The sequence below is a fragment of the Hippocampus guttulatus genome, chromosome 5 (genome assembly GCF_054856545.1).
Source record: "Hippocampus guttulatus isolate MCC_2025c chromosome 5, RoL_Hgut_1.0, whole genome shotgun sequence".
NCBI classification, from domain to species: domain Eukaryota; kingdom Metazoa; phylum Chordata; class Actinopteri; order Syngnathiformes; family Syngnathidae; genus Hippocampus; species Hippocampus guttulatus.
Genome location: NC_141265.1, coordinates 9,036,536 through 9,061,667, shown reverse-complemented (window position 1 = coordinate 9,061,667; position 25,132 = coordinate 9,036,536). Strand labels below are relative to the sequence as shown.

The 25,132-nt window shown below is 39.7% G+C and overlaps 1 protein-coding gene across 1 annotated transcript; it reads right to left on the bottom strand.

Annotated features, from left to right (window-relative positions):
- On the bottom strand, positions 1 to 25,042 carry slc15a4 (solute carrier family 15 member 4). The gene is made up of 9 exons (XM_086111626.1): positions 24,901 to 25,042; positions 24,066 to 24,692; positions 19,735 to 20,027; positions 17,455 to 17,599; positions 17,200 to 17,280; positions 14,781 to 14,961; positions 12,251 to 12,409; positions 9,182 to 9,340; positions 1 to 2,011 (listed from the first exon to the last, which is right to left on the bottom strand). The coding sequence occupies exons 2-9, from the start codon at positions 24,648 to 24,650 to the stop codon at positions 1,860 to 1,862; spliced, it is 1,755 nt and encodes a 584-aa protein (XP_085967752.1). The 5' UTR covers positions 24,651 to 24,692; positions 24,901 to 25,042; the 3' UTR covers positions 1 to 1,859.
- Between the last annotated feature and the right edge of the window lie 90 nt (positions 25,043 to 25,132).

Genomic DNA, 25,132 nt, shown 5'->3' with positions numbered 1-25,132 from the left:
TTATTTATATTTGTTTAATTGATCAAACACAAACAAAAATGACGCTAAAAGCCAATGCAATTTTACAAATGTAACACATTTTTGCCACAATGTAAACTCTGATAAAAATTCTCTAAAGGCGCAGTTTTAAATGCATGAAGGCGGTAAACACTTTTCCTTAAGCCATTGAGTGGTTTCTCATTTTAGAGACAGTTTTACAGAACTTGAATTGGAAGTATGACAACACAGCAGCTCTTCATCCGACACTACAAGGGTAGCGAGCAGTCCAATATATATTAAAAAAAAAAACATATTTACAGTAAAAAAGGCTTTGTTCAATTTGTTGAACCTACATTTGCCATGCATCTTTCCAACAGTGAAGGAAATGACACATTAACCGCATCTTCAGGCCATTGTTCCAGTATAGTTCCAGTTTCCTCATATATTTCCAACTTTTTATCAAACTGACCGTGACTATTGCAGCTTTGCCCGCCAAAACAAAATAATAATCATTGAAGGCTTCATTGGAGTCATTTCAACATGTTGCTCTCAGAGTATATCCAGTGGACTGAAAACATAATTGAAATGATAAAATAAACACAACTTGTTCAGTCAATGTCTCCTCAAACTAGAATCTTAACAATGTGAACGTTTATGTCCACTTTAATTACAAACTGCATTCCAGAATTTGCATTTTAATCAATGATTGTTTCTGCATACTATCGGTAACCGCCACTCTCCAACAGTCGTGTGTTTCTGTTTAAGAAATACTACATTTAAACACATCATTCATCTATAAATCATTTGAAAGATTTGACAAAATACTGATGCTTCACACTAAGGTCGGGAGTCAAAATGGTTAGTCAGAAAAATAGTGCACTGCTGACTGAATAATAAGAACTGCTCAACTACGATATATATATTTTGACAGTATGCAGCGGACATAAAAAGCCAGGTTTTGTGATATACTATAAAGAAACGAGAACAAGATAAATCATTTCAACACTTCTTCCACCATTAATGTGATCTACAACCTGGACAGTTTTTTTTTCGTTGTTTGTTTTGCTTTTCAGCAGAAGTCTGAAGACTGACTGACATTTGGACTGTTTGTCATTCCTTCCATCAGGTTTTTCAAGAAAAATCACCCCAAAGCATGGATAGATGTTTAGAAATACCTTTTAGAATTATAGCCAAAAAGTTCAACCTTGGTTTCATCGGAGCCGAACACATGAGTGTGTGTTTGGGAGAGTTCAAGTGTGTCTTTTTCTTCACTGTAAGACGAAGCCCGAGTCCAGACATCTGAAGATGGGACACCGTTGTCACATGTACGAACATGGACTGTCAGCCTCTTATCACGCTTCTAGCAAGAGTCTGTGATGACAAAAATGCCAGGAATAGCCTACTAGAACATCCGAAGTTCATTTGGGGGTTTCATAAAGGCACTTTCAATCATGGTAGGTGTGAGTTTTTGAGATGAGATTATATGTAATTGATTAATTCTGTCAGCAACCACATGGTGAATTATAAGAGAGTGTGTGTGCAAGCACATCATATAAAATATTTACTTCACTTTCTGGAAAATATTGTTTCAAATTTGAGCTTGACAGGTTATAGGTCACATTGATAACATTTAGAAATGATTTCACTTGTTTTTAATATTTGAAAAGAGGTGTGCAGACTTTTCTAACTGTAATCTTCTGGCACCATGGCGGGTCTCGTGCAAATGAAGGCAGCGGAGTAAACTGAGAGCAGGAAACGCGACTCCCGCAATGGCTCAACATTTTGCAGTGGAGCCTTTCCAGCCACGCAGTCTTTCAAAAGCATTTGTCAAAGAAAACAGGCAGGTGGGATGTGAGCGATACAAGCCAAGTATGTCAGGGTCAGGACGAGATGTATCTTTGCCTTTGGCTTCCTGCTCGACCCCTCTGCTTGTCATATTTAAAAGTAACGATCAGGAAGATGAGGAGAGTGACGCCCTGAATTCCGGCCAGGAGAAAAAAGTAGTAGTGCAGTGAGCAGTCATTGATGTTTCCTGGAGAGAGAAAACAAGACAGTCTTTATTCTTCACACCTACTGCAAGTTCAGGGAGGTGATGCTTTTTCACAGAGTGGATAACTGACAAAATGACACAGGTAAATTGTGACGAACAAAAGAGCCTGTCTTGGCATGTTCCTGTGCTTTGTGTTGTTATTGCAGACATGCTGAATGACGGCCATTTTTTAAATGCTTTTTTTTTGTTGTTGTTTTTTTTGACATACCAGAACATTTACTTTTGTAGCAAGAGTCTCAGCAAAGAGGAGGTACGATTCAGCAAGCTGGCTTCATACTTTTCAAAAACAAATACCGTTGATCTCCCACTTTGGAACAACCGAGTGATGACTGAAGAATCAGAATATACAGATCAATGTGGGCATATTTGATACCTATTAAAGAAAATACTTGTTTTACCCTGAGAATGAGCGCAATACACAGATTGCAATTCCCAAGCTCACTTGCGGTTCAAGAAAAAAACATCCACCTTACATCAAAACTACAGTGAAACGGTAAATAAATATGGTGACAATATAATACATTAGATGAATATTGGTAAATATTGGGTCTGAAAAAAAAATGAGACCACCTCATGGAAGCACCTCAACCGGCAGAGTAAATACAGCCCAGGAACACATTTTTGAAAACTAAACCATGGCAAACCCCAGCCCTGGTGTTCTGTTTGTCCTGACAATGCTCTAGGATGTGATGGTTGTCAACTAAACTTTTTTTTTGTTTTTTTTAAAAAATACACATCAAAATCAAGACAAATCTTGAGTAACCCTTCTCCCTGGGCTTTCCCAAAAAGGGGAAAAACAAAAAAAACAATTTTACTGTCCTCAACTGACGTTTTAGGCATACATCGGATTGGAAGTGACTGAGACACACTACTTGACTGGAGTATATTCAAGAACAAATATTTAGTTTGTGTAACAGGTTGTGCTTAAGGCACAGCTTCTCCGGTGAATACTGTACATATGGCATATTGCTGACAATGTAAATGTAAAAGCCCCCGAGGCGATGTCCTGTCTGCCTCAGAAAGCTCCGATTAGCTTCTCCAAGTGGAGCTGTCACTGCAAATAAATTTGGAGGCAGAGACTGAAGCTTGATGGTGGTTGCATCTGGGTGCAACTTCTGCCTATTTGCCATCATAATGCTGAAGCATGGAAAGAGGAATTGAAAATGACCTTTTAGTTTCTATATTATTCAAATGAAAAGGTTCAGGATTGCCAACAACTGCAAGCTGGGGTAGAGTTATTTATAAGTAGCAGATGTCAAGAGCAGCATGCACGCCTCGTGTTATTTGTCACGTGGGGAAAATGATATTTGTATGCTAAATGACTATCAGGAATAGAACACGTCTCATGATGTTACCACCTTAAATATTTCTTTGAAAACAATTTTTTTGATTCTTAGGATCAGGATACCAAAAACCTCTTGACAATTTAATGATTGGCTATTTACTGGGACCGACTTTGTGTTGTTGAATCGACTAACTTGTTGACAGCAGAAGCAAAATATATAATTTCCCTGAGACTCGGCAGAGATGGCACTCTTGAAGTTCGTTACAATTTTCCTCGCAGTCGATGACTGCCTCTGACTCTTTCGCTAAGACCACTTCTCCATTTCATAATGTAGGTCTCCACAACGCCTCGTCAAATAATGATTGAGAAATTTTAACTCCAGCTCAGGAGGGCAGACCTCAAAGGCCATCTTGAGAGTTGGGTAAACTGACTTTTTGAAGAGAAAAAAAACATTTGTGCATTTGTGCCAGGTTTGTTGCAAGGGAGTTGGATGGATATTTTTTTGCCTTTTGATGTGTTTTAATCGGTAGTTCATAGTTTACCTTGAATAACAGTTTCTGGGAGTCGTGCAGTCATGGACAGGGCCTTTGCTATGTTTTGGCTATTCAAGTATAGTTAATGACGCCAATTTTTACGTGTATGTATGAACACAATGATGTGAAATTCCCTTCATCGAGGGTTTTCGTAACCACCAAGGTGGTGTTCATTTTCTATAGGGCCACACAGAAAGTAGGAAAAATAAGTGAATGGTTTACATTAAATGGGTGACTTGAGCCAGGCCGTTATCTAGCTGTGACTTTTCCCTTGCTTTCACTTGGCTTCCCTTCTCTATGAAACACTTGACAGGCATAGTAATTGATTTCAGTTTGAACCGTGAGGTCACACATTGTCACATGGGCTAGATGGAGCCACCCCCATGTGGGTGGGCGGCCAAGACGGTATAAGAGTAGAAACTAGTTTGGACAGATTAGACCTTCTGATGCATTAGGGCGGAATAAGGCTCCATCGCTGTGTCTCGATCTTTCTGGCATGCACTCAATAGTTGAACAGATAATATGCAGTTTTGTGGGAGCTGCTGTTAGCATAGCGAGCATTAAAGATTAAGAATACATGCAAGCGTGTACATGGGAATGGGAGTATTTCGCCGCTATCAATCATTAAATTCAGCTGTTAAAGCCAGCTAGACACTTTATCAATGCTTTTGTCTTTCTTAATCCATTGCTGGCCTCACACCGTCGCAGCAGCAGATAAAAAGGAGTGCGAAGAGGACACACTTGGTTTAGCACGTAACCTTCGTGCTAGCTAGCAGCTTGTTTGACAAGCGGATGGATTTAAATTTGGTCCAAAACAATGAGCGCTTTAGAAAATGGATGCATGGATGGCAGGAAGAACACGGTGGTTTTTAATATTTGACAGAGTACGACAGGAGATTCTGGAAGTTAAAGTATCTTAATCTATGTACATTTGATATGTTTTCATATCAGCTTTTATCAAAAAAGTGAATTTGAGTCTTGGCGCTTGGGACAATAAATGGTGTAGATAAAGCACTATAAAAGTGCAGTTCATTTACCATTATGAGAAAATTGGAAGTCTCATTATTTTGGGACTATATATGATATGTTTTGGGCAAAAGAAAAAATTAGTAATCCCTTCAAATGGATTCAGGATTCTAAATGGTTAACCAACAGTGATTGCGGATTAGAGGTAGGACTCCTGACATTATGTGTTTATTTGCATCAAATTCAGGGCATGACTACCATAGGCATGGAAATGTGTTAGGCAAAGACTAGCCAATCGATTTGGCTATTTGCTAACAAGCCCAACATTCCATCATTTGTATCACACATGTTTTTCATGCTGCAGACATTCCGTCATAATATTCACATCAGAGGCATGATGTCCTAAAATATTCTGTCCTAACACAAACCCCTTCATGTTCTTACATGATTTAACGCCCTGTTGTATCTTGCTGATCAAAGTCCAGGATTAACTCGCATGAGATCTTCAAGCTTTGCATGATCAGATGATCTCAGTGGAGCATCACAACTCCACAATGTGCTTGCACAAGGTTATTTTACCAGGCTCGCTGTTGTGTGCACACTCTTGTTGATAATTAGACATTTAGTAGAAGAAAGACACACTGAGATGACAGGATGCAACATACACAATGGATGCTTCTGTCGATGTGTCTTCAACACAAAAGAGCGTCAGCCATTTGATCGCAAAAGAGCACAGGTGAATGACAATGATGCGCCACAGTGTTCAGAAAAGACAAAAAGGAGAGAGAAAAATCTGTCGCGGCCCATATTTATTCTCTTCATCTTAATCTGGTCAAATGTTTAGATTGTGACAGGTAGACCAAAATACCAAAAAGCTGCGTCAATAATTCATAAAGCCGAAAACACTTTGGACGTCAGATGAAAGATGGAGGAAATTGGGGGTGGGGGGGGGGGTGCATTTGCTGTGAAGACACTTTGACAAAGTAACTTGTTAAATTACTTTCTCGAATGATAATCCAAGTCATACTGATGTCGTCTTAATTGACCAACTCATATATATTCTTCAAAGGTTTTACAGACTGAAGTAATGAAATGCTAAAACCAAATTGGGTCTTGTTGTGTAACTCGTTGAAACGTAAGAATCTGTTACATTTAATAACTCCATTAACATCACCATGTGAGGATATTTTAATCTCTTCATGAGAGGTTTTATATGTCCAATTTAGTCTAATTTCTTCAAAAGTAAAGTACATTAGAAGCTCTATTTCCAGATGCCGCCGCACAAGGGCCCACAGCTGGGCAATTTCACAAACTTGGCCAACATTACACAAGGACAAGATGGCAAAACTACGATAACGCCGACGTACGATATATTTGACAGGCCTTGTAAAAGCAGGGGTGGATTACATATTGAGCATTTATGAGAAACAGAATCAGAATCAGAATCTGATTTATTGGCCATGCCTGCAAACAACACACAAGGAATCGTGTGCGACAATGTACCCAACCACGGGAAACCAGACAAAATAGGTCAATATCCAGAAATGGCATGACAATTTTTTTTTTGTAAGGCTAACACATTCAACATCAGTTTGAGCTGCAGAATAAAACTTGAGGGCAAATCAATGGATGTTTTGGCGATCGGACAGTTTACAGTTCAGCCATCTGATCTGCGCTGCAAAACACCTTCTTAGCCCTTCCTTACAAGTCTTCAATTTGAACTGCGAGTTACATTTATATTACAGATCATGTTAAGTTAGATGGCCTCCATTTAAACACTGACATTTCACTCAATGTGACCCCAAAACTGCTTCAGTGGGATGGGCAAATGTCATCTTGCTCTGGATATCCTAAAAAGTCCTGGAAATCTGATATTAGATTGACAGCTTGAACACTGGTCAAACAAAAGACCACCTGCCATCATGGGACTAGAACAGCTCAAGAAAAAGCTCATTTGGAAATACATTTTAGCCACAAAAAGGATTTGAAATTAAATGCGGAAAAGGGTATTTCAAGAAACAAAAGTTTTGTATGTGAAGGAAATGCTTGTGAGAAGAGTTAAAAGTGAAGCTGAATGGACTACCGTATATTCCGGATTACAAACCGCTACTTTTTTTTCCACACTTTCAACACTGGCGTGTAATATGAAGCGGCTTTTAAATATTTGTTTTTCCATTGTGGGAAAAACATGGACCAATAAAATGAATGAGTCTTTCACTGAGGTCCAATGAGATTGTATGACTAATCACAACTTCCGCTCTTTTGCCGTAGCGGGGAAAAATGTGTTACCTGGCAACAGTCGACCAAGAAAATGAATGAGTAGTACACAGGGGTCCAATGAAACTGTATGATTACCGGTAATCACAACTTCCTTATTTCAGTCTTTCTTCTAACTCTGATCAATATAGAGAATACCAGACGAAAAGCATATGATGCAGCTTTTAAACTAAAAGCGATCACTCTGGCAGTTGAAGAAGGAAATCGAGCTGCTGCCCGTAATCTTGGCATAGACGAGTCGATGGTGCGAAGGTGGAGGCTCTGGCAAGAAGAACTGAGCCAGTATAAAAAGACAACCAAAGCTTTTAAAGGTGGGCCGTCGTGGTGTTATAGATTCATGAAACGGAAAAACCTCTCTATTTGGGCACGCACGACGTTGTGTCAGCAGCTCCCTCCCAATTACGAGGACAAACTTGCTTCGTTCCACACATTCACACAAAGATAGCGGAGAATTTTTATTTAGAGTTAAAATAAAATATACTTTCAAGATTAACATCATCAACGGTTAAACCTTCTTGCTACGCTCACCTTTTGGCTGTGTCAAAATGTGTATAAGAATGTACATTTGTAAATTTGGACCCAAGTTAGCAAAATCCACAAAACCAAACTGTCTGCAAAATGACTGTTTCCCTCTCTGTAAACATACCTGCCAACAACATCAAGCAAGATGGAAAGACACTTTGAGACAGAAACTTTTCCAGGATGAGCGGGTGGAGACAGAGTGACAGCGTCAAGCCGTGTGATGCCGGACTAGCAGTTCCATCTCCATGTTAATGCTCAGGGGACAGCTTTACTAAAGTCGAGCAGCGAGGTGTAATCAGACCCCCGGCCTGTGATTAATGTTCCTCATCTATCTTCAGGCCAGTGTGGCTCAGTAAAACTCAGAACAGTTCACCCAGAAAGCTGTTTACCGAACACCATTATGCCTGCAGCCATGGAAATGAGCTGAATCTTTCCCACCTTGAGAGCTAAGAGGACTCAATACGGTAACATCTAACAAGCTGTGAAAAACAGCCACAAAACCAATGGTACAATTCTTGACCGTGCTTCATACCTAAGCTTTGTGTCATCAGTTATTTATTTATTTATTTGTTTTGCTTTAATCTGTGGCCAGGAGGATGTTTTGTTCCATTTCTTAAGATCGCCATTGAAATGATGTGTCTTTGAAAAACAAAAGGTGTCTTTCAGGCAATCTGGCTCTACTTAAAGTGCCCATTAAATGAAGCTAAGCTGAGAAACCGATGGATTTATGAAGCGTGTAACCCACCTTCCAGAGCTAACATAATCAAAATCACACTCATTCCTGAGGCACATTGGATAAGGCGCTATTAGGGTTTTGTGGGTATGTTGTTTACATCTTTACCACATGCCCATAGAAATGTGATCTGGGTCGGCAACCTTCTGTTGGTAGGAACTCATCAATCTGCTGGCATGTCAATCATGGAAACAACAAGACTGCACTCCATAATTAATTTACAAACCCCTTTAAGTGGATTTGAAATGACCAAAATCTATGAACACTATTAAATTATGTACGGAAAAATAAATTTCAGCAGTCCAGATCGATGCCTACAAATCCCCACTCGCACGCATGCCATGCAAGGTCAATGGCAGTTTGCAGTGTGTGTGGCTTGGTCAGGTGTCGTGCCGTGTGGACAACACAGAGGCAATCATCTGTGATGATGATGATGATGCACATTAACTACCCAATCACACCAGTCGGCCCTACCAGGATGCTGTCATTTCAAAGGGTTTCCATAAAGCAAAACACACTTTCTTTGTCAAGACAGTATTCACTGTTAAGACTAAATTGGTCTCGGCCTAAACCAGAAATGGGATCGCAGATGACCAAATACTGTATGTGGTTGAAGAATGTTTGAGTTTTTAACCATCATAAGGTTAATATGTTTCCATTGATTTTCATGATTGTGGTTTCAATTTCCAAATGTGTAGAACTACCCATTATTGCACAAACATTTCAAATATTTTAGAGAGCTATTTGGCTAAATAAGAGAACCAAAACACTAGAAACATTTGTGCAAACCGCGTTAAGATGCAGGGAGGTCACCCTGAAATGTCATATTTTCTTACCAAAATCTCTGTGGGATGACATCCAGCCAATCGCCTTGAGGGACACGATGGCCAACAAACCCGAGCCCACAAAGGAGCCTATCCCAGAGAAAAAGAAGAAGAGCCCCATGATAGCACTCTGCATCGACTTTGGCGCGGCAGAGTAAGCAAACTCCAGTCCTGCAGAACAGAGAACACATTTGTTTTATTAGTTGAAATTAAAACAGGAGGTCGCTTGGCTACTGCCTTGATTGGCTGAATGAATGACTGCAACAGTAGGTAGGTACGTTGTTTGGAGTGTAAAAAACAAAAAAAAAGAATTCGCTGGCTTTAAGTGTAATGGTCAAGCAGCATAGGGGGGCATTAGTCTGACGGCATTTGCTAGTGGGTTGCCAACCTGCTACGCTATGCCATAGTCTAGAAGACAACCACATTTCTGGAAGACAAATCACACTGTTTGCAGAGACAGATGGAAAGCATAAGGGGGGAGTCTTATTTTCCACCACCAGACCTGCCTGCCTGCCTGCAAGCTGACATTGATAATTTCATGGCACTTCATGTGATTTTTCAAATAAGGCCCGATAGCTACATCTGTCTGGAGAGATTACAGAGCGGTGGTTGAATATGTTTGCTTTTTAAAACTCAAAGGACAGCTTCCTCACAGATACATACCTATGTTAGGGCTATAAAAACATTGGTATTAGAGCATTGCAAACCTTAACTTTCTAGTTGTTTTCAATGGCATGTTTGTATCCTTGGATGACCTTTTGATTACAACTTACTATCTAACGCACTTTGCAGAAGACTGCAATGCCCGCAAACTTACATTACGAGGTAAGATTTTGCAACAGAAATCTCAGATATAAATGATGTTTACATCGCCACCGTGAATGAACCAAACAATTTAACCTTTTGAGGCTAAGAATAAAAGCTGAACAAACGTGGGATTTGAAATGCGCTGTACGGTACGTTTTTTTCTTCTAAAGGAGCAATTAAAAGTGATTTTCTTGCAAACAAAATGTCAAGGGCCCTTCCAACAAAACAAATAACTGGCATGGTGCATGTGAAAGTTCCTTGTCGTCTTTTAAGACATGGGACTGATTAGGTTTGACAGCAGTGCCTTTTGACAGATTTATTCAAACAAAAGTGGACTAAGGGAAAATATTCATTTTCATTTAACGTACTTAATGTCACAAATCTGTCAGACTATTCTCCTCGAAGTTAAAGCTAATGATTGGAAAGGGAGCGAGGGAGACAGTGATGATTTTTAATTGATTTTTGCAAACTACAGTATAGTTTTGTCTGTGTTTGGATTTGAAAAAAAAACAACCTATGTCTTTAACAGTCCCATGAAGCTCTCCGCATTGTAATTACTAAACTCAATATTCAATTCTGTGACATGATGCTGATTTCTATCGAGGGTTCTGTCAGATCACAGCGGGCTAAAGCTCAAATAATGAATGAAACAATGAGCAGAAAAGGGCCAAGTACCAATACTGGTCTTATTTCAAGGTATCGGGTACTCGCAACGGTGGTCGATACTGTTATCGACGGCCCTCTTGTGGCTGTTTTACTACAAGGATCTAAAAAGCATGACTGGTGACAAGGTTTTTCTCAGTAAACATTATCAATGTTAACCCCATCATATACTCTTCTTCAGGTTCAAGCTGTCTGAAAGTGCTCTATAAATACAGTTGAGTCGAGTTGAGGTTTACATTCATGCTTTGTAGGAACTGACCCAGATGCCACTATTTTATACACAACCTGTCAGCCTGTTCAAAAAAAAAAGAAAAAAAACCCTGAAAAAAATATCAAACAAATGTGACAGTTAAGTACGATACACATACAACCACTAGTAACAGAAACACAAACCGTTATAAATTGATTTAGTATATTCCGAAAAAAAAAAGGCATTTACTCACAAGGACAATTTTTATATTGTCAAAACAAATCAGGATTCATTGGCTCAGTGAGAGCATGGTAAACAGAGGTTGGATGCTCGTATTGCGTATCTTTCTCATATAAATTTATTTTGTGGCTCATATAAATTCATTTTAGGGCTATCTGTTTTTATCCTTCTGTCCACCTAAAACAAATGGATGAGCCATTCAAAGGTTCAGTTTACTTTATGTTCATGGTGACCATCGCAATCCCATTTGAGGCAACTGTGGACCAAATGGCATGGTTGTAACTCAAAGAAAGCAAGGGTACAGAATGGGCACATGTGACAGGCTGTCAGTAATGTGGATGACTGTTGAGATTTTTAACCTATCAAACAATTTACCATCACGGTCACAGTGCAGAAGAGAGATCTAATCGTCTGCAGTAAAATGAGATGAGCGCAACAAAACCTGGCCGTATGTAAAAGGGCGTACTAAAACTTGGAAGCTGTACGGAGTGGCACAGAAAGCTATGTACTGTATTCCCCACCATATCACGCTTGCCAACTTCAACTCTAAGCTAGGCTAAGCCAAGGTAAAACATGTTTAATTTGCCTACATTGCCTGCGGTGGCATACCTGTTTGTGTGAATGAGCGAGTGTGTGTGTGAGGGTGTGAGCGAGAGTGACAGAAAGAAAGACAGAGAGAAAGAGAGAGAGATGTGAATGTGAGAAACAGGCTGTTTTGCATGTTTTGATACAAGAGATGAATTACTGAATTAATTGTACTAATATCGAACAGTTATGAAGCAAAAGTATGCGCCAACTTGTCGGGTAGGGAGCCTCAATTGACTCTGCTGGCACCACAAACATGCTCCAACGCTTTACCAATGGAAAAGCCTTGATAGAATGTGAAAAACATGAGGGACCCCATCCGTGGTAAACCGCGGGCCTGAACTGTAGTACGGCATTGAGCCCCCACCTTGCACTAAGAGTAGCATTTGTCATCTGTCAATTACAGAACCTCCCTCTACTGAATTACGCTTGGTGCCAAGTGATGGGATAACACGAGGATGTTGAGACATCAGAATATTTGCCATTTTAGCTGACAATCCAGTCGGAGTGACTTTAGTAAAGGTGAATCAGTAGTTGCCACTTCATTTTGTTTATCTGAAATTGAAGGTTACACAACAGCACCAAATTCACAGTACCTGCAATGCTGGCGAATATTTCACTGATGCCTATCAGCACATATTGAGGCACTTGCCACCAAATGGGTAAATCCGCTGCATAGTAGACTACGTTGCCAAGCACTTGGTCAATGGGACCATTTGCTTTGACGATCTCCAGGCGTTTTGTCTCCAGAATACCTGATGGGCAGACAAAAACAGGCAGTTTGACAGTAAATGTGAGCACAAGTAGAAAGCAAACAAACAAAAAACACCTGCAAAGGTCTAGACGTGTGACCGCGATTAGAACTCCTTTCTGAAAAAGGCCAAAATCGGTCATCAACCACTACTTCATTCTTAACTTTAATTGGTTGCTATTATCTTGCAACCAGCAGCTCCAGTACTGGCAGAAAACATCCTAAGGCAGCCTCATATCATAACTACTTAACTTAATGCTGCACTGGGAGAGCAGTTGTAGTCTTGTAATCCGACCATGCAATAATACCAGTTTTCCATTTTAGTCCATGCACACAAACCTGCTTACCCCCTCCCGACAAACACCACACAGCCCAACATGATCCTTAGTCCTGAAAATCTAAAGGCAATTGAGCTCCAAAAGAAGCACATGAGAACACACGGTTTTCGAGTATAAAGTACAAAAAATAAAAATAAAATATACTTCATAAGTGATGTCAGCCCTGGTTTCTTCAGCTTCCCGCAGCTAGTTCACAAATAAAAATCTAATAACAAATCAATCGTTCTCTGCAGGCCAGCATATTTCTGGCGGTCTTTACTGCATTGGAGGTCCAACTTTGCCTCACAGAAAACCCTGTGAAATTGCACTGCACTTATTTCATTAAGAGAGAGTTGCAGGCTGAAGATTTAGGGCCCTATTTTGGGAGAGTGGCGCTCGGTGTAAAACGGGCATAATTTCATTTTCTTGCCAGCGTGAGTCTCGTCAAGCATCTTTGAAACATGATTTCAGTCTCTTCCTTTGAGATTATTTGCAAATGTGTAGCCTCTTGGGGTTAAAGGTGGGTAGGCTGAAGAGTGTGAGGCAGTTAGTTCCCAGGAATCAATGTATGCAATTGAAAGCAAGCACAGCAACACTGATGACAAACGCATTCATGTATTTGTATGATATAAACTGCTTAAATACTGTTCCTGGAAGGTTGTAAGGAGGTGGCAAGCATATCTGCATCACAGTTCTGAGGTTGCGAGGGATTTAATCTGGGCTCTGACTTTTAGTGTGAAATTTGCATGTTTTCACTGTGCTTGCGTGACTTCACTCCAGTATTCCGGCTTCCTCCGACATTATCATGCAAAGCTCTGACTTGTCCATACAGGTGTCAGAGAGACTTGATTGTTTTCTATACATGCCCTGCAACCAGTTCATGGTGTACCCCGGCTGCCCAAAATTAGCTGGAATAGGCCCTAGTTTACCCTAAATGTGGGATAGTGATTTTGAATACGGATGGATGGAAAGTGTAGAGTACATTATTGTGAACATGACATCACGTCCAAACTGACTGAATCCAGCATCACAGCTTATGTGTAAACTCACTGTTGTGTGACCAATGCCCACACCCCTGCTCCATCGTAAACCCTTTTACTCCACTCCCAGAAATTACTCGCTGCAATCTTCTGAATTTGTTTTGCTGTGAAAGGGCTTTACTTTCCCCCCCAAGAAGTGGGGCGATAAAAGCAGATTCCAGAATGGTCTTTCAACAGCATAACTGAATATGTCAGAACATCTAGAAATACCGATGTCCTCTGAAAAGAAGGTATCTTAAAATTAGATACATCACATGTATTTCAGATACCTTTCACAACATCACTGATGGAAGAAACCGAAATAGTTCACCCTCAGCAATAAGTCTTAGCCCACATTCCCCAATTTCATCCAAACAATATAGCAAAGATATGCGGCCAACACTCATCCTCAGAGCACAAAATGTCTCTCAAAAGGAAGAGTTGCGCATCCATTTTTGTTCAGACTGAGGTCTTCTGCCGGATACCAAAATCAAACAGAAAGAATAAAATACGCCACCATTTTAAACAATTAATTGAACATCTTTGTATTTTATTTATTCAGAAATGTGTCTTCTGGATTTTCTCTCTCATAAATCTCCACTTGGTTTAAATCAAGGCAATCATTTCCCCTAGAGATGCTAGAGTTAAACATTCAAATAATTCACAGGCGAGAACCAAAAATGATCCGTGGCAAGGAAGCAGTCACTCAAGGCAAAACAGTGCAATGCCTCAACTGCTCCAGAAATGCAAAACATATAGGCTGTCAGCAGTAAAGTGATGTGCACGCTTGGGAATTATTTATCGATCTGTAACAGAATCGGACTTTCTGTAATTACAAATCAGTCATGTTCAAAATATCCTATATTCCAAACATTTGCGCTTCGGCTTCATGTCTTATAGTCTTGAAGATGTCATGTGGTGTGGAAGTATAGTCCCACTATGTATGTGCTTTGAAATTGACAAAATAATCCCTAACGCTGTTCTTTTTTCTTCACCGAGTAAATTTATAAGAATCTTTTCTATTCCTTTGTGTACTCACCCGCTGCCACAGCCGACCACATGACAAAGAACATCCCCACTGCAATCCTCTTCAGAGAGGAGGGCAGCAGGCCACGCCGTTTCAGAATGGGGTCCACCACTTTGTCCTTAAGAGGAATCAGCATGAGGATGAGCACAGCATCAAACATGGTGAGCCAGGCTGCCGGGAAGCGAAATGTCATCTGGAGGATTCAGAGAAAATCGATTAAATAAAACTGTACAAAATGCAATAAAGCGTGAACGCCGAGGTGAATTTTTCCACAGTCTAATACAGCTGACTAAGTTTGTGTGTGTTTGGACTCTTGGCTCTCCATTACTTTGGCACCCCCAGGTGGTCATACTTAAATATAACTGAAAATTGTACCAAGGCAACAATATCTGGATGCATTTCAATACCATTCTATTGACCAAAAGACTAACTTTTGATCCCCAAGCAGACGTGAAGCACGATACCTACCAGACAGGAAATAACATGGAATTTCTTAAGCACATCTACAAGTTTTTAAATGATGAACACGAAGAACCTGCAACCATTTACCGGTACATTTAAATGCCAAAGTGTCTTCCGAGTGTGTCGCTGGTTATGTATTTTCGAGCTCAACTCATTTTTGTTCCATTTGTCTATTGTTAGCACATTGTAATTTTCAAATTGATCAATTTCCTTTTCCAAATAAAATCCCGTATAAGTAACAAGTGCTGGAGTGCTCTTTCATTAATCCATCGCATGTGACACGAAAAAGGAGAAGTGGTGTGAAAAATGAATGTACGGATGTTAGACGAGCTATTTCTAGGATGAGGTACAAGTTGACTACCGGTAGATACACAAGATAACCATTTGGGTTCAGCTAAACTGGATTATTGTATACTCTTTATGTATTTGATACACGACATAAAAAGTAAACTAATAAAGCACGACGATGGCTGCAAATCAGACACATACACACATTGTTCGCCATGTTCTAAATGCTTCCATTTGATTTGTAGCAAAGTGCTTGACATCGCAATGCACATTCCAAAGAGAGTACGCGCCTGATTCTGCAGTAAAAGTACATGACAAATCGCTCCGTTCCTCCTCATGCATATAGATGTACAGTATTCATAAGAGGGCCCAAAGACAAGCGTGGATTTCGTGCAAAGAGGACGAAGATGCATGATGAGAATCGTATTTTATATTCTATCTATGAAAACAGTGGGGGGAATGCCTATTACTGGGGATCTATTTTTAGATCACGAACCCTTGAATTTCTGTGTATTGGTTAAGTGACTGAATTGATTTGCTAGGTTTGGTGTCACACTAAATGTGGTTGGAAGGCAGTGGCAAGCTCACTTTGTGCACTCAGCAATACATCGAGTAAATATATACACAGTACAAAGATTCTACATACGCTTCCAACATTCTCCAGCCTGTCCCAGTGTAAAATATACTATCTCACACATACACACACACACACACACACACGCGCGCGCACGCTCGCATCGTAACTGAAGAGATAAAACAATTGCATTTAGCTTTGAATGTACCGCACCATAAATAATTACAACACATTCGTTCGCCTGCAGCTCCACTTTCAGTGTGTTCTGTCTCCTTGAATAGATCTAATTTGTTCAGTTGTGCCATTGAACTGTGTCAGGTGAGGAAGTAAAAACACTGCGGCATCATATCTCATTTCCCTTTTGATTTTGAGAAGTGTCAAGACATGTAGCAAACAACGTCTGGGTTTCATTTTTGATAGTGTGTAGGGTGTAATTTATGGGGAGAAAGAAAACCACCTGCCATGTATGACTACCACTTGTCAACAGTAACTACGGGATCCTGGTTTGGTGAAATCTAAAGGCAAATATATTTATTGGTTTGGTGAAATCTAAAGGCAAACATATTTCTCATTTCCATGCTATTAAGAACGCTGGACACATACAGCATAATATGCAATAGATCTGAATCCTGGACTTCTGTTTTATAGATTAGAAAGCAAGACTGGGCATCCTTCATCATCATATGTTTTCGGATATCCCGGCCTATTATACTCTTGTGTCAAGATGGAGACAGGTTGGCTATGTCAGACTTATTAATTGTGAACCATCAGATGGAGGCACTGTCGTGGAGTGTTCCAAATACAGACAGGTTGCTAACCTGCAAGGCATTAGTCTGTTCAGTAAGGTTTGGACTTAATCTCCTGGGCATTACCAAAACCTTTGTCAGCCTCCAGCTGTTACCTACCACTGTCACTGTGTCAGTGACCTACAATTTCAAATTCTGTTTGTTGTGTGTTTAGAACCACTTTTTTTTTTTCAGGAAACACCAAACTCACTATTTTTCCTCACCCAATCCTTTGTGCTGATGTACAGTACACAAAATAAATTTCCACTCTTTGCTACCAAATGTATAGTACCGCTAGTTGCACCATTACTTGTTTAGTTACCATGTGGGAGTCTGTAGTGCTATTTGAGGTAGTGACTGGAATTCTTAGATGGAGGCCTTGCAGAATGTATGTGGTCTGCATCTGGAACATAAGAGGGAGATTAGCATTAGAGAATTCACTTCCCATATCTATTCTTAAACGCTATAGACACCCCTTCGTGTTCACACATGGCAGTGTTTTACCTTTACATTTTGTATTGACACACTTCAGCCACTTCACAAAATACATTGAAAACATTTCAAATGGATTATTTACCTGGAAATACACCGTCCAGTATGGAATAAGGGCTAAGAAAACTGGTAGGATTTTCACCAAAGATTTCACTTCCTCCACTTTCTCTTCTGGAAATTTTCCTCCATAGGTCACTTTGGCACCATCCAATAGAGTTGGGTTATTACTTCTATGAAACAAGAAGGATTCAATTTATGTCTGTGACCGACAGTGTGAAATGATCAATGTCAACACCCCAATTTCCAATGAAGGTGGGATGCATGTTAAATGGTTGGCACATCTTTTTTTCAACCTATGTTGGAGTGAATACATTTCAAAGACAGATTATTTCATGTTCAAACTGATGAACGTTGTTTTTTTTGTTTTGTTTTTTTGCAACTACTCCCTCCTTTTGGATTTGATGCCTGCAATACATTCCAAATAGGATGGGAAAGGCGTAAGAAAAGTACTTGAGGAAAGCTAAAATAACACCCGTTCAGAATATTCCACAGGCTAACCGGTGAGTGTCGTGATCGGGCATAATACGAGCATGCCTAAAAGGCTCAGTTGCAAGCAAGGATGGGGCAATGTTCAAAACTTTGTGAACACCTGCATGAGTAAATAGTCCAACAGTGTAAGAATGTTTCTCAAATCAGAGTTGCAACCAATTTCGGGATTTCATCATTTACGGTTCACACTATGATCAAAACAGACAGAGAATTTGTAGAAATCCTATAAGCAGCAAGACTACAAACCACCACTGAATGCCCGTGACCTGTAATCCCTTACGGCGACATCATTGTGTCAACATTGCGCTATAAAGGATAATGCTACATGGGTCGAACACCCCTTCAGAAAACCATTGTCTGTTTACAGTTTTTCGCTCCATCTCCAAATGTAATTTATAACTCTACGATGCAAAGCAAAAGCTGTATAGCAGCAACACCCAGAAACGCTGCCATTTTAGATGGACTGACTAAAAGTGGAAGAGTGTCCTGTGGTCTGACGAGCCAAATTATTTTTGGAAATCATGGACATCTTGTCCCGCGGGGCAAAGAGGAAAAGGACTGTCCGGATTGTTCTCGGTGCAAATTTCAAAAGCCTGCACCTGCGATGATATGGCGGGGTATTAGTGCCAATGGCGTGGGTAACTCGCACATCAGTGAAGGCGCCACTAATTCTAAAAAGCACATATGGGTTTTGGAGAAATATATGTATGCCATTCAAGCAATGTTTTTTTTTTTTCATGAACGCCCCTGCTTATTTCAGCAAGACGATGCTAGACCACATTCAAACAGTGTGTTTTCGTCATAAAGGAGGGTGGGTACTAGACTGGTCTAGCTGCAGTCCAGACCTGTCTCCCATCGAAAATGTGTGGTGCATTATCCATCATCCGTCCATTATCTGAACCACTTAGTGCAAAATACGACAATGGAGACAGCGGACTTTTGAGCAACTCAAGTTGTACATCAAGCAAGAATGGCCAAGAATTCCACCTACAAAGCATCAACAATTAGGGTCTTCACTTCCCAAACTCTCATCGAGCGTTGTTAAAAGGAAAGGTGATGTAAGACAATGGTAAACATGAGCCTGCCCCATCTTTTTTAGATTTAGCTGCAGGCATAAAGAGAGTGCATCTCACCCTCCTCCCCAAAAGCATAAAAGAAAAATAAGAGCTATTCAGTTTGAAAAATATCCTGCATTTTACTGTGTTTAATTGAACAAAGGTTGAAAAGGATTTGACAATCACTGTCTTGTTTTTAATCGATGTTTTTCACAATGTCCCAACTTCAACTTGGAATTGGGGTTTGTAATTAAAAATGAATTAAGGTATTCAAAATCATGAAGGAAGAAGATTGTTCTGCCTTTGAAAGTATCTTACTCTCAAATAAGAGTGCTTTTAGAGATGGAAAAGAAATGTGAGGCAATAAAGCCTCTAATCACCACCTCAGGACAAAAGGCTTAACCGGGTTTTCGTTAAAGGCACTGGGATTTGGTATTTCAGATGCAACGTCGGGGTTTTGGACATTTCAGTTTTAAATTGTTCATTAGTTTTTAGACACGGAGCAGAACAACACTGCACTCGAGCAGTGGAAGACAGACCTCAACTACAGAAGACAGAAATACATCAGGATCAAATGAGGTCTAACCACACTTTGTTGCATTATTCTAAAGAAATCTATGCACATTATTCATGTGCATAGATGTTAGCTGATAATACTGTCCCCACTGTAGTCATTTGACACAGCACTCTAATTTTTGATGAGGATGCTATTATGTTAAGTTTCAATAATACAAAGTAGACAAGTGTGATGGACGTATTACCGAAGCAAGTCAGGCTCCTTGGGTTTTGAGGAGCAACAAGCGAAGCTCAGTATCTTGAACATATCGGTAAAAGCGCTGCCATCAGCCGGCTTGGTGATAAAAACTGTGCGGCCCAGGAGGAAAACGAGGAAGGAAATCCCAAGGCACACAGTGGGAATGATGTAGCCGAGCTCAAAGCTGAAATTTTGCTGGATATAGGCTACACCTCCCAGTGACAGGATGGCACCGAGGTTAATGCACCAGTAGAACCAATTGAAGAATCGGCGTGTGGCTTCCGGTCCTCTGTCTTTGACCTATTAGACAACAAAAACAAAGCATCATTCTTACACACATGATACACTGGGCTTAATAAATCATAAAGCCACCTCATAGAACCGCTCGTGTCCTCTAATAAATCAAACTGTTCAAGTTGAACGCAAGTCAACTTTTGACAATTATTTCACAGAGCAAAGAAAGAGCAACAAACATCTACAGCATATTATCTATCACTGAAAAAAAAATAACCTTAATGCCCTTATTGTACTCAAGATACATCCAGAAAGTTTTAACAGTTGAAACACCTTTGCTGTCTTGACACATTGGGCTCATTTTGAGCAGTGAGATGTTAAGGTCGATGGCGATGATATTTGGGCTGTCACTGTCAAATATTTTTTTCATCGAGTGCTCTATCAATTATTCTGTCAATTCATTGGTTAACATTTTATATTGCATCCAAGTTTATTCACAAGCAATTGTTATTTAGTATTGTTTAGTGATTTAAAAAAAACGAAAAAAATGAAGCAATATCACAGATAGGGATTTGATGTTATCCTCACCAACCTTTGTGAAATTGTTTAGCACTGGTTCGGTCAGAATTTTCCAAAGCAGATATTTGCTAATGTCTAATTTTGATTACCAGTAATCACAAAAGATAATCAATCAGCTTTCATGAAGGATGATGGAAATCAGAGAATTACAGTTGAGAAGCTGAAATCAGACGATATGGACAATTTTACGTGAAACAATGGCTCTTAGTGATTCCTCAATTCTAAAAATAGTTGTTGATATATGATAATTGATTACCGGTAGTTGTCTATTGATCATTTAATTCTGACAGCTCTTGATGACAACATAATCAGCAAAAGAATACAGAACATTCAGTTCAATTTACAGGCAAATAATAATATACTTGTGACAGCGGTGGCCCACATAGGGAGGAAACAAACAGAAATTATCTATATGTGATGAATAGGAGGAAAAAGAAGAGACAGTGGTTCACTGAGACAATTAACTTCTGAAGTTTCATTGCTGTTTTCATGTGGATTTTCAAAATTCACTTCATTTCACGACAATGGAATCAGTCTTGTAATCCCTACAACTTCGAATGTGGAGGTGGTGGGAAGTGTGTTACCTTCACGGAAGTTGTTATTTTGATTGAGATTGAAATCACGATTAATAGAAACAGTTGGCAGTTGACTTGAAAACTTGATACTTATTCAACAAATAAAACATATTTGGAAAACTATCATCACAGCCTCATGCCCATTCATCCCTGCACGATGAACACTTTATTCTTGAACTCTCGATTCTTTTTTCAAGTCGAAAAAATGATTGTGTACCATCTATCATGTGAAATTCAAGCATCTTGCATTTTCATTCTGCTACATCCACACCTTTGATGCATTGCACCTCTGCACGCATTCCGGCCATGAACAAGCATCTCCCTTATCTCTTTACCATATTTACTTCGACTATCTTATGTAAGTTTCTTTTCACAAGTCTTGCGCCTTACTGGGTTATCCCTGGACCTCGTGTATCGTATTTCAAGCTATTGCATGAGGAATTTTAAGCTGGTTAAACAGCAAAAAGTCGTTATATCTTTGTACCCTTGAATTTTGAGGAAGATAAAATTTCTTGAAAATATTTTTTCAAAGTACTTGAGAGGACAACGATAAAATAAGCATGACAGTAAAATAAGCTTATACTAAAATAATAGCAATTTTAAAAAAAATCACAAAAATGCCGTCTGTTTTGGCACATCAGCTTCTTAGGGGCAGGGTGGTGCCGCGCATCCGGTGAGATGAGTAGTAGTGATTGAGTGCTATCAAAACTCGTTTTTCACAATTTGGGAAGAATTTGGGCCTTGAATAGTGGTAGATTATCTTTGTGTAAAAGTGTATATGTTTCTAGAGCGTTTGTGAATATTCATTATTTGAAGCAATATCATTTGAGAAGTCAATATTAATTTTGCATTCGCATTGCAACGGAATTTTAAATTGACTTTAGCATAACCGTAAGCGATGTTTTAAAAAAAACAACGCATGTGTTGGATTTAAAAATGCAATGTGTGTAATTCTGTTTGTTGTGTTTTTAGTTTTACATTAAAATCCAACTAGGGTGTCACTAAAAAGCTTAAAGCATACGACGGACAGCAGAATCACACACGCTACACGCTCGCTATGCAAGTGCCAGCCTGCATTTCAGCTTATTTTCACAGCGTTGGGAACTCGAAAACGCACCACGACATTCTGCACATTAAATCGGGTTTCTGTTAAATTGCTCCATGTACAGCACTTTGTATGCAGCGATGGCTGTTTGAAAGTGCTCTATAAATACTGTTGACTTGACTTGACTTTTCTTACAACATTGTAAAAATCCGCAGAAGCCAAATTTCAATGAATTGTCCTGCCACCAATGAAAGGTGGTGGTAATCATGTAAATAAGCATCATGTACTTACAGCTCCACATTTGCTATTTCACTTGATTACATATTAAACAAAACAAGCAATATATACTGTATATATATACTGTATATATTTTAAATCTATGAATCATTTAAACACAAATGTCTGACTGATCTACTCTGTATACTGTTATGTTTTGACTGTTGTGAAACCGAAGCTCTATTTATTTCTGCTTTTCTCTTGTCTCCCTGTCCTATTTGAACGGTGTGTTGGTTCATGATCAAAAGCATTGTCACAAAAGTCAGAACCATGTAATGAGCATAGGCTTCTCCCTGAGGTAATGATATCAGCCCTCTTGTGAAAATGTTTGCTCAGGCTTGTGTGATTTTGTTGAGAAAAACAATGACTGTTTTTGTTGTTTTTGTTAACATTTGCATGCATCTATGCAGTACAGTTTTTCCACCCATGATTCACTTCTTATTGTCTAGATCATAGGTGTCAAACTCAGGTCCTGGAGGGCCGCTGCCCTGCATGTTTTCCAAGTCTCCCTGTTGCAACACACCTGATTCAAATGAACAGATCATCAGCAATCTCTGCGGAAGCCTGACATTGAACCAGGACCTGAGTTTGACACCTATGGTCTAGATGTTAAAGCAGGGGTGCCCAACCACCGGTCCACAGACCGATATTGGGCCTCGGCCCATTTGGTACCAGGCCACACGAGACAGAACTACAAGCTGTGCGCATATTGACTCCATAAGAGGTGGCGCAAATGTGCACGCCTCTGGCCAATCAGAGTCCTCCTTCTAACATTGGTTGGTAAGTTCAAATAAACAGAATCAACCAACAAATGAAAGAAGAAGCAGTAAAAATATATTAAGAGTAAGAAATTGACTAAACGACATGGAGGAGGATGCTGTTGTGCATGCTATGTAGTCAAAAACAAGGTAATACAAGAAACCTGTTGAATCATTTGAACAAGTAGCACCCAAGTGATCAAGTGGAAAGCATGAAAACGCGAGGAAAGTTTGCAGTCTGCCCACGTAAACATGAGCAGTTTTGTCGCTACGAGCTAGCCAGCAGCCAGTGGAAAAACAGTCATTAATCATGTCATCTTTTGATCAGTCACATTTGCAAGTAGCAATGATGCTGATGCTGAAGGTAAGATCATAACTTAAAAAATGGTTTTGTTTATATAATAAAGTATATTGATTATTCCTGATTGGTACATTTCTTAGTAGTTCACTGTTTTATTTTATTGTGTTCTACATTTTTTATATAGTAAAATAATAATGTTTGAAATTAATGAAAAAAAAAACTACCGGTATGTGAATAAAATGTTTAATAACGCTATCATAATCTTTGTTGTCAGTACCGGTATTTTAAAACTAGCAATTTAAAAGCAATGAAGAAAACGAAGGGCATGTACTTGTCTCAAAAATACAAATAATTGGCTGTGACAATGAAGGAGGTGCTTGTCTAAGTGAACCCTCATGGCAAAGATAAAGTAAATCACATGTCTGACAACACTAGGTCTGACTGCATTCCCAATTATGCAGGCCCACGTCAAAAGACTGACCACAATTAGAGACGTTTGAGCGATGGGATTGGTATTAGCATTCTTAATTTAACCGTTAAAATCACAATTCAATTCTATTCATACAATACCTGGTCTGCCCCAAATGGAGTGATGTTTGACTTGACAGTCCCTACACCCAATGCAATGAAAAAAAGTCCACTGTAAACTATAGGGCCACAATAGGGTGAACGGATGGGGCACGTCACATTGCTTGGAGGGGTACTGTTTGTGCTGAGACACTCAGCGGGTTGCACTGGAAATGCTGCTTCTTCACCACATACATTTACTCTGGTGTCTTCGTTTGAAATGAAAGGGAAAAATAGAATACCGAGAAAATACAAAATCAAACTCCAGGCAATAGTGCAAAACTTTCCAAGGTATGCATCTGCCAACCACCCTCCAAATGGGGATATCAGGTATGTTACCCCCATGAACATCAGAGGAGCCTGGCTGGCTTGTGTGCCTTCCCAATAGAAAGGACTGCTATTTAAAAAGAGAACAAGGTTGGATGTAATGCCATAGAATGCAATCCTTTCCAATGACTCTGCCAGCAAGATAGCAGCACATGCAAGTCTTCTTCCCTGGAAAACCGATGGGGGTGATGTTCTCCCATTCGTCTCATTATCCGAGTCCAAGAGAGGGGTGCTCTCGTTGATATGCTTGTTGATAGCCATCGTCTCGTGAATTTATTGCGTCCTTACATAAAGAGTTCAGTCCTGCAACGAAGAGTACGTGTAAGTACGCGGGGGTTTTAAGAGTGATCAAATCTACTGGAATCTGTTAAAAAGCGTCGACATTAAAATATCGAAACCATAGTCTAATTCAGAGAAACACACGACATGGTTATAACACATTAATGTTGGCACGTAACAGTCGTCCTAACTAGCATACTGACAGTTCGATCCGAGTTTAAGTATACATTACCGTCAATATTCCTGACACGCGTCCGACGCGTGGGTTATCTCCATGAATCTTTAGGTTGTTTATCCCGCAAACGTTTACTTTGTCAATGGAGAACTGGAAGTCGCCTAATGTGTCACAGCACTACCGCGTGACACTCAGGTCAACAAGCTGTCGGATTTTTGCGCGTGGTTCTAGAAGCGATTTATAATACAATTGTTACGCTATCCCATGTGTGAGCTGGTACATCCACGTC